The 10,916-nt window shown below is 45.9% G+C and overlaps 1 protein-coding gene across 1 annotated transcript in view; it reads left to right on the plus strand.

Moving 5' to 3' along the window:
• T265_07110 (hypothetical protein) overlaps positions 1 to 9,766 on the plus strand; it is a gene marked incomplete at both ends in the record, with an annotated part of 21,384 nt that extends 11,618 nt beyond the window's left edge. The window contains 4 exons of the mRNA XM_009172553.1: positions 4,112 to 4,210; positions 5,590 to 5,688; positions 7,877 to 8,050; positions 9,623 to 9,766. Of these exons, the coding sequence (XP_009170817.1) occupies positions 4,112 to 4,210; positions 5,590 to 5,688; positions 7,877 to 8,050; positions 9,623 to 9,766 (516 nt within the window). The remainder of the gene's footprint in view (positions 1 to 4,111; positions 4,211 to 5,589; positions 5,689 to 7,876; positions 8,051 to 9,622) is intronic.
• Between the last annotated feature and the right edge of the window lie 1,150 nt (positions 9,767 to 10,916).

Below are 10,916 nucleotides of genomic sequence, written 5' to 3' on the forward strand. Positions count from 1 at the left end.
CCCAGCCCCCGTGCTTCCTTCGGGTGGCATGGCGGCTAGGCACCGCAAGGGTGTTGCAGCTGAACGATTTTTTTCAGTCCTAGAAGCCATCTCACTATAATCCTATTCAGACCAGCAAACAGTTCATTTTTGAGGTCATGAGGCATTTTGGCCACTATAGGGTTGTTCTACTACTCTGTTCTACGTGATCTCAGGCAACTGGTGGGAAAGATCATTGCCGATGAGTCCTAAATCTCCATTACAGTCTGTTGTTTAATGGTGGGAGGTGTGAAACACTGTACCGTTCTGATCAACTATCCTGTATATCGATGACCGCGAGATGAGTGTTAGTGACCGATCAGTAGTTTGTAATTCCTCACCAAAGCTACCCGAATGAAATTGAATTATTTTGTACAAGTGTAGTGCTTGTACCATTTCCATACCTAGTCTATCGATATGAGAATTCCGCTCATTGATGACGATACAGGTGACAACATAAGAAGGATTAGGCACAAGGTCGTTTGGTTGCACTTTCTCATCACAGTTTGAAATCTTCAACTCATTTTTTAACTCACCTCATGTGGATGAACACTTCTGTTTGACTTTTTTCGCACCCACTTTTAAACTGAAAGCTTCCTCAAGTTACCAGAGGCACATCTTTGTATCAGTGGGACTCCGGCGTATTTGGAGAGCACAGCGCAGTTTTCGATGCGTAGCATCAATGCGAGCTAATGTCTATTCCGTCCTGCCAAGATGGTGGACTGATCAGCTTTTTTTTCGTTGCTCACCACGTGATTGAGATTCCTTTAGGGTGTACAAGTGTACTGGCGCATGCACGGCAAGCGTCTGGGGTGTGAAAACTGCGTTTGTGGCTACGTTGAAACAGCAACGGAGCCAGATTGATACTCATGCACTCAGTAAGAGTCTAGAGTAGCGATATGTAAAGGTGAAAGACAGGAAATACTCAATTCTCTCCCTAGGTAGGATGACACCTCGAGCGGTCGGATGATTTTATTGAGTTTTGCCTGGTTTTTGGCGCTTTGCACTCCAGCTCATTCCTGCATTGATTTCTGCTAGAATTGGTCACCTACTCATGGGGGATCAGTGCTTTCCAGTGGAAAATAGATGAGATGACTATTGACATTGATGACGAATGTCATCTTGGACTGCTGACTGGGTGCCTGTCAAACACATGCGTAACGGAGTTGATAAGCTCATCGATCGATATTTCAAGATCAGCCTTGTGCAGCACATTCGGTTGAAGCGGACCATCAGAGGTAGAGCTGGATTCATTTGAGCTCCCTGTGAAAACCAAATCCTTATGCAAATGAGAGACTACTTGTCGAGGAGTTTTCAGTAGTGTGTTCTGTCACGGAACTCTTTTTATCTGCTTTCATATTCGTCTCGTCAAGCAGGAAACGGTCAAATGAATTGGCTGCCTTGCCTTCCCTTTGGGTCTTCATAAACCCTTTGACGTTCGGTCCTCTGGTTTGTTGATCTGTTCCGATTAGAATCATGGCACATCTTTTATCATCCATAGTTGGCATGCATTCATTTCACACCGTATAGACAACCCACTTTGTGAATTCATTGAAACTTAGATACTCACACCTTAAGAGTCTTATCCAAGGAGTAGTCAGGACGATGAAGACACAAAGAGGTATGTCAGCTGAATAAATAGTGAGATGGGGTGAAAATCGTTAGAGGGTGTTTCCGTCACTTTGTGTTTAAAGTGTGACGAAATTTATCTCTATCGATCGTTTGTGCCGGCTTCCTTGGACAGATGAATCTGTAGAGCGTACCCCAAAAGGTTTCTTTTTAAACCGTGGTACTAGACACCTCTCCAATAAGGTAGCATTCAGAAAGAAATTTTTGGTTGATAACGGAAGGATCATTCTGCTTCTGCATAACACGGCAAGGAGAAGGCAGATTGTGGAATGTCAGCATTCCCCCTTTCCCTCGCCAGCCATCTCCCAAATAAAAGCAAGATGAACAGGATTAAGACGATGTGTGCACAATTCTAGTCCAGGGTGGTTGATCATCATTCGTCACGTGTTCTTCCTCTCGCTTTGAACGTGGTCTATTGTGTTACTTGGTAGCTACTCAGTGCAGTTCTCTGAGGACGGAATTCCTCTCGTTTTGAACGTGGTCTATTGTGTTACCTGGAAGCTACTCAGTGCAGTTCTCTGAGGACGGAGTTCACTGACCCTAAGCCATATTCCAGTGTCTACTCATTCGGGATGATTCCAGCACATCATTCAGAGTATTGCTCTGTAACCCGCAGTGTTCAATAAGATAAGAATGAACAACCATTACTGGCCATGTTTAGATGTACCCTGACATGGGGGCAGATGAATCAATCTGATCATTTCACACAGTGACGACACTTTCGTATCATTCCTGTTTGATTTGTACAAACTTGCTTGTATTTGGGAAGCGGATGGTGGATGGTAACGATAAAATATTAGCATTCCGCAGTCTTGCAATCTTCATGTTTTGTATCATTATTATACTATTGTCTTTTGCTCATATTCGGATTGTGTGCAAAGTGGCTGAACGGCAAATTTGGATGCTCTTGAACTGGCTAACTTATCCTCTTGGGAAGTTCACTCGCCGCCGCGCGCTGAGGATGTCACAAGACTCAGTTTTTGACCATCGATGTCTTCGAAGCATTGCCCGAATCTGGTGGGAACACCGGATCAGCATTGCTGAAGTTCGTCGAATGGTGTTTGGTAGAAATAATTCACCCTCGATAGGTGAACCGATCACACTGCATAGGTTGCGCTGGCTTGGCCACGTGCTGCGTATGCCAGTCGACCGACTTCCTCAAAGGGTTCTTTTCGCACAACCACTTGAAGGGTGGAAGAGAGCCAGAGGCGATCAAACAATGACTTGGCAGCGAAGTATAAAACCCATTACCAGCCAACTCAGCTACACTGGTCATTGCCGTCTTCCTGGATGGGGACTCCGAGACAAGCCACATCAATGGTTAGAGACGTTGTCAGACATGGCCCAGTCGCGGCCTCAATGGCGCTCGCGCATCCAAGCTATTGCCTTCAATGCATAACTCCCTTCCCAACCCCCCCACTTAACAATCCACCTACAGTATTTGCGCACTAATTTATCAGCTCCCGCCTTCAATTCGCAACTACCCACCCCACCTCACCGAATCATCGGTGAACAAAATTGTGACAGCTACAATCACTGTACGACAGGTGCGCGGTTCTTGCAGGTGATAACGATGATGATGATCTTTGGACTGGCCATACGTTCTGAAGGGTTCAGTCACTTGATGATGATGACTGACGCCAAACCTCAACAATACAATGAGTGTTTCATTGAAAAAGTCTCCATTAATCTCATCTGCACACAGATTTGGTTTTGACAGGTGAACCAAGTGAATCCAGGTGAACCTCTCGTTTATGATGTAGTCTGCTTCAACTGGTTCACCAGACCGCCCCATGTTCCGGTTGATACGATACTCAACAGATCGCGACACGTCATTGCTTAGACAAAACTCACTACTCAGAAGTTTGCTAAAAGTCTTCCACGACACAAACGGTTCTGTCCTTGGGTACTCATCAATTCCCACCAACCGTGTGTCTCAGTGGAAGCTGAATTGTATCCAGTTGAGTGAATTACTTCTGTGTTATGAAGAGACTCAAATGAATCTCTGGTTTGTGATGCTCTCCACCTTAGGGTGCGACACAAAGGCTGTGATTCGGATGAAGAAGGGCTACTTGGTGAGATTTTTTTCGCGGTTTTCTTATTCAGCGAGGTTTGTGCTCATTTTTCTTTTCACTGTTCACCCATGAATCGAATGGCAGATGGACAACCAGCCTCAAGTTAGAGACAACACTGGTCGAGATTGAACTATCCGCGCTGATCGGTTCATCTAATTGGCTCTCTCAATCAATAAGGACCACAGCTTTCTGGTTTCTCGAGTCCTTCCTACTGGGAACACATTCCATTTCACGGTTGTAATCCTTCAGTATCCCGGGTCTTCTTTCACCATGACCGATTCAACTAAGAAGCATGATTCATTGATCATAGAAGGAATGGGGAATGGGACTTCGTTTAGCGTATTTTTCCTCAGCTATTGCCTCACACAAATTTTCCCCTTGTTCTGCAGGCGGACTTCACCCCGTTGTTGTTTGCGTGCTATCACGGCCATTTGGCTTTAGTTCAAACACTTTTAGAACGCGGCGCGGACATCACGGTCACAGCACAGGTACGCTTTAACGTTGTCCATAAAAAAAGATTTATGTTCTTCTTATCGTAATAGAACAGGTGGTCACTCAGTGCGTACGGAAATATCGATGTTTTTAAACACAGTGCTTTGTTTGTTGGTCCCTTGCAATTGTAACACACACAGTACTTTCTGTTGCAGACGAATTGCCCACACCTGTTGCGAGTGTTCACTGCTTGTGTTCTCAGGTGGCATTCAGCCTCCTTAAGGCTGCAATCTGCCCTGTTTTCGCCCTCGTAGCACACAGATGGTGGTGCATTCTGCTGAGATCCATCAGGGCGCCTTTTTTCGGGCATTTTTTTCATAGATTTACTGTAGAAACGAGCGTCCACGGAGCATGTGTAAGATATCACGTTTTCCAAAAAACGTTATGAGTACGAAGTGAACAGGTGCAATATGGATGAGGGACTTTATTGGGCTCATATCTAGAAGACTGTGAGTTGGGACCTACCTAGAGATTCACCTCCAATAAGAATATGGAAGCTGTGCAGTTCGTCAGTTTGTTGTCACTCGCAGGGCGAAAACTCCTATCCCCGGAAAAAAACAATATGCTCAGAAATTGAGAATCAGGCACAATTCACGCGGGTCTTCTGGGACGCGGTCATTCCTAAAACCGGAAATTCGCAGTTTGCATGGCGCCATCTGCGTGAGTCGGTGATGGATTGTGGGATTATATCTGGAGGGTCAGATTCCTGAAAGTAACCTCAGAACGCTTTGAACCTACTGAGATCCTAAAACTGCACCAAAATCCTGGAAGCACCCAGGCCAGTCAATCATTCAATCAATTCAGCAAAACTTGATGAGTGTAGTTGCACGCCACAGAGGCACGGCGGAATGTGATCACTGTCCAGGCATTTCATAAAGGCACAATCGATGTCGCTGGGTGTTCACTGACGCCTATCAGACAGCTTTTATTAATGTCAAAAAGTCCCCTTTAAATAGCTTAGGGTCGTCGTAACTTTTGCTCTCGCACTCGCTTGTTCGGAATATAGCTGTTGTGTTCCCTTCTACGAGTCTTTTTTCCAGCACCAGGCACTGGAGTGGGTCAGCAGCAGATACAACAGATTACTAGGTCAGCCTTAACCTTATGGCATCGTTCATCTTCTCATTCGGAAGGATACAAATGTGAGGTTCGCCCAAGAGGTTCTTGACCAACGCGCTGCTGATGATCTCAAGGATGAAGCACATATGGTGTCTGTTCACCTCAGGCCTTCTCTCTCACGGTTCACACTTGTTTGATTTTTCATACACACCTAAATATCACGAGCTTTTGTTGTCGTTGTTGTGCTTACTTATCCAACGCTTTAGCTAGTCGGCTCAATGAATCGATTGCAAGTGATTCTGATCCACTCCTGTTACAGAATGGATGGACTCCTCTACACTGGGCTGCACAGCGTTGCCATGCCGATATCGTTGAGGTTCTTTTGGAACATGGTGCCTCGCGGTCAGTTGAAGACCTGGTACGTATTCAACACAAATTCTCACAGCAAAACTTTGACCCGTTGACTACGCCATTTTACCAAAACAGTTCCCTCTCAGAGGTAGTTTCTCCGGAAAGTGAGCCAATGAAAACTGAATGCAAAGCAGCGAAGTATGAAAGCCATTACCAGCAAACTCAGCTGCGCTGGTCACTGCCGTCTTCCTGGATGGGGACCCCGAGACGGGCCACATCAATGGCTAGAGACATTATCAGACATGGCCCAGTCGCGCCCTCAATGGCGCTCGTGCATCAAAGCTATTGCCTTCAATGCATAGCTCCTTTTCCAACCCCCCTCCCACTTGACAGCCCACTGACAGTGCTGGATTTATGCACCAATTTACCAGCTCGCGCGTGCAATGCGCAGCTACCTACCCACCCCCTCCCCCCAAAAAATCATCGGTGAACGAAACTGCGGCAGCTACAACCACTGTACGACGAGTTCGCGGTTCTTACAGCTGACAATGATGATGATGATGAATGCAAAGCCTGAAAAAATCTTTAGTGACGAAATTTGACTTTATTTGATACAACCCCCTCTTTGGATATCGTTCAGTGTGTGGTGAAATATGTCAATCGTAAGTATTAATGGCCATGGCTCTCCCAACCATTAAGTCCAATGGGAACGAAGCTCGGGCTCTAGTTGTAGGAGAAATGAACCGGGATGGAACAGAGTATCTCTCCGGTTTGTTTTACCCAACAACCATCAAGACCCTTCAAAATAGCAGGATCATTTGGTTGCTTGGTTGTTGGTCGGTTCGCCGAGCTTGGCAGTTGGATTGCAGACGTTTTATCACCAATCGAGGTGACATCATCAGTGCGGGGTTGACAACTGGCGTATACAACCTACCCCTTCTACTAGGTGATCTTAATGAGGTAATCCGTCCATTACAACCCGCCTTCGAGCTTCTTGACCCAAGGACCACAGAATTCCTGAAAATAGACGCTTTACTATGTGGTTCCATATATGCTACCATCAACTCAGCTTTAAAATTTGATGACGGGTTATCTCACTAGCTATGCTCTCTCACTGCCCCCAGTTCAGTTTAGGCTATAAGTCACATACCAAGAGTATATTGATTCCATCCGCTACATTTCCGAATGCGAGAAAGCGTGTGTTATACAGTCCATTGAGAACATCCTCAGAACAATGAACTACCGTCAGGTACTTCAGGGGTTGGTTTCTTTTCTGCTCTCAGGGGGAGACATTTGGCCGTTTTCCTAAGTTACTTCCCTGCCCAACTCTGGCTTACTATGAAATCGGATAAACTGATGTCGTTCATGGGGGCGAGATGATTCAGTGTTTAGAGCGCGAATTAATAACTGGAAGGTCCGTGGTTCGAACCCAACCTCTGCCTCTCGACTTCCCCTGTCTAGGTTTGGGCAACCTGGCAGTATCCCAGCCCTCGGGCTTCCCTCTGCTGGCATGGAAGTTAAGAACTGAAACGACTCATGGAAGTCCCCAGGACAGTCGAGGTCCTCAGCATCGTTGTTTCACGAGGCAATAATATGCCCTAAAACCTCAATAACGTCATATCCCTCTCCTAAAAGAACATACTCCGTCTTGGGAGGTCATTGAGAATAAGGTAACAAACGAACGGAAACCGAGAGCCCAGATGTGCACTCAAGAACTAAACGGATACAAGCGTGATTGCTAGTCAGGTGTTAACGGTGGCGTTTGGTTTTGATAGGCTGACTGACAATCACTGCAGTCTAGTTGATTGGTCCAATGGCCCGTATCCATTAAGTGCTTCAAGATTGCCTGACCCCGTTTCAAGAGATTGTTGATGAACTGTAACCTAAAAGCAGCACTAGGTGCTTTTCCGACTAGCTTTTGTTTCACTTGTGATGTACTCTGACGTGCTGTTATGCTTGAATGCCAGTCATTTATATAAATATAATGCATATGTAATATTATATATATATATATAACATAGGCTTTTTGCTGGTGTTGTCTGTATGCACTTGCTATCAAAGATAAAGGGATNTTTTCCATACAGACGCCTTATTCGTCCAAACCGACAGTGTTCCGTCAAGCTCGGGGGGAAGGGGGGCTGTTCTACCATCCGTGTTATCTTTGACGGTTGAGAACTTGGAAATGGGTCATTTCTATCCTTTGTTGAATATCTTCAGCTCCAGCTCACGTGTCTTACCTTCCTCTCCCATCACAGCGTGGTGACATGCCTTGTGACGTGACGAACGATATAGGTTTACGTGAATGTCTAGTTCCGGAACCGGTCTATCCGAACATCGTTTCCAACGGCTACGCGACGACTGATGAAGAAGACGATGATGATCAAGCAACGGACGGTCATAAAAACAACGCGAACGACCAACGTGTCTCGGTGCGTTGAAGTCTTTCATCGATACTGCTATTTTCCGTCCACAAACAGTCAGAGTCCGTGCTTTTCAACTTAGCATGTCAGTATGGCGTCAAGTTCCGCATTTATCTTCACCCGCACCCCCGCCAAGCATGACACAACATGCACCGTATTTCATTCAAACAGTTCTGTGATCTTGCGCACCAATCGCGGTTATTCTATGGACGATAAACTGATCATTGTCTTCCGCTTGTCTTTGTTCACTGAATTGGGTTTGAAACCCTGTCTATTTTCAATACTTCACCCCTCCCCTCATTTCCTCCACGACCCTTGCATGGTCATAGGTTCTCAATTCTCTTTGATTTGTGCTCATTGTTTGTCGCATTTTATTTTTATATATCTGTGTACATCAGCGTATGTTTTGACCACATACGTGCATCGTCAGAGTCATCGTGTCGCGTTTGCGAGACTGGTATTGTCTCGCGGCATTTTTTTTGCGTTCCTGTTGCTGTACAACTCGTACAACCAAACGGTCTCCTTTCCTCTGTCTTCTTTTTTCTCACTTACGCGATGTTGCCTATCGTAGACAGGTCTTATTTGGTCGCGTGCGCCGCTTGATCGACCTAATTATACCCGGAAATGGATGCACCACGTGGTTGGTCGGCAATCAGGTACCGGTTTTGTCCCTTACGTACATCAGTCGATCAATTTAACCGAGTTAACCATTCTAGTTCAAATTGCTGGGTGCACTGGCCTGAAACGAACGTTTCATACGCAGCTGTCATCCTCGAAAGGCCGTCAAAACAGGAGACGTGAAAAGACCACATAGGTAAACATTTTGTTCGCACATTTGATTCACCTGCCAGGAGGATGTTTCTAGACGATCGGTAAATATGATTTTTGCGCCTGAAATTACACGGGGATAATTGTGTTGTGCCGTGACCTCAAGTGCCAAAGTGCAGCTGGGTGGTACGGTGAGAAAGTGGACGGTTGGTAACACGTTGTACCGTGTGATAAACGTGCGTTGGTATGATCTTTTGGATGGGCTACTCTGGACAGATCACTACCACCCTCAGCGTTCTTGGGGTTCGTCAAATGGTCCCACCATTTCCGTCAACTGTATTTCCTAATTAAGCATCCAAGTCTGGCCCTTTTTCCATACCCACTGCTTGACTGGTGTTGACGGGAGATCTAGCATGGATTCGCTCTTAAGCCCTGCTTATGATACCGTTTGAGCGGGAACGATGTTCCAGATATCAAAGTACATTTCTTCAGTTATTCTTTGCCATTGCTTGACTGGTGTTGATGGGAGACCTAGCTGAGATTCGCCTGAAGCTCTGCTCGTGATACCGTTTAACCATCTGGTATTTCAGCTGGAACGATCTTTAAGATGTCGAAGTACATTTCTTCAGTTATAACTTACTGACTTATCGGATCTCCTCTGTGATGTCCAAGGAAGGTAGAAAACAGCTGTTAGCATTCGGAAGCTGGACTTGTTCATACAGCTCGTCAGCCGGAAATGCGCCTTCTCTGTGCCAGCGAGCTCTACTGTACTCAAATGAATCGTTTACGAAGTGGGACCAAAGCACCCATCAGAAAGTTGGGTTACCGGTCGAAGAGACGATCGAACTCAGCATTTTGTGGCAAGCGAATTCAACCCTCAAACCCGCACTGACGTCATCTCTATTGATGAGGAAACGTTTACCCAACTCAGAGTGGCGTAAACAGAGAGGTGGCTAGCCCTTGACTTGGCAGAGGAGTATGAAGGAGATCACGAAACGCTTGTGTGCTGTTGGTGCTACTCGCCTTCTAGGATGGGGACCGCGTGCTGGTTGGTGACACTACAAGATATGGCTGCCGACCGATGTCAGTGGCGTTCTTGTTGTCAGATTTTATCCAGATTGTCCGAGTGAATGTCTGGAGGCGTAGACACCTCGGAATGATTGTGGTAAGCTAGCACTAAGTCCCTCTCCTGTCCACTTTTATTCTTTTCTTTACAATAAGGCATTCAAATAAATCATGGTTGTACGGCAGTGAAGCATCGGTGTTGAACACGGATTTCATGCTGTCGATGATGATGATGATGATCAGTTGACTGATTACCTTCTCAGGTAATGTAGATAAACTAAATCAGGTTTCGTTAATGCAACCTTCATTTCTTGGAACAACTATTTACCATCGCATTACTTTCCGCTGCGAATTCTAACGTACAGGCGGGGCTATTGTGTGGTTCTGATGTTTCTTCTAATATATGCGTACTCAGAGCTAAGCAGCACTCCCACTGAAACAAATTCAAGATGCGATGGTGACTCCGTGGCCACAAGCGGATCCCCTATAATTTGAATTAATTACATCCATCGGATTACACCGTAGCCTCACTCTTCTACAGACGAAACAAGCCCAATTTTTTAGAAGTGGTGTACTTTTAAACTCTCGCTCTCTCTCTCTCTTGGCTCTACTTTTTCCGGTGTAAGGAAGGCAGAAAAATCTGATTGTACTTGAAAACTGGACTAATTTACACAGCGGGTCAACCGAAAATGTGCCTTCTCTGTGCCAGCCAGCTCTGCTGTACTCAAATGAATCGTTTACGAAATGGGACCAAAGCACCCATCAGAAAGTTAGGTTACCGGTCGAAGAGACGATCGGACTCAACATTTTTTGGTAAGTGAATTCAAAACCCCCCTCAAACCCGCACTGAAGTCATCTCTATTGATGAGGAAACGTTTACCCAACTCAGAGTGGCGTAAACAGAGAGGTGGCTAGCCCTTGACTTGGCAGAGGAGTATGAAGGAGATCACGAAACGCTTGTGTGCTGTTGGTGCTACTCGCCTTCTAGGATGGGGACCGCGTGCTGGTTGGTGACACTACAAGATATGGCTGCCGACCGATG

This window comes from Opisthorchis viverrini (assembly GCF_000715545.1).
Source record: "Opisthorchis viverrini unplaced genomic scaffold opera_v5_161, whole genome shotgun sequence".
Lineage (NCBI taxonomy): Eukaryota > Metazoa > Platyhelminthes > Trematoda > Opisthorchiida > Opisthorchiidae > Opisthorchis > Opisthorchis viverrini.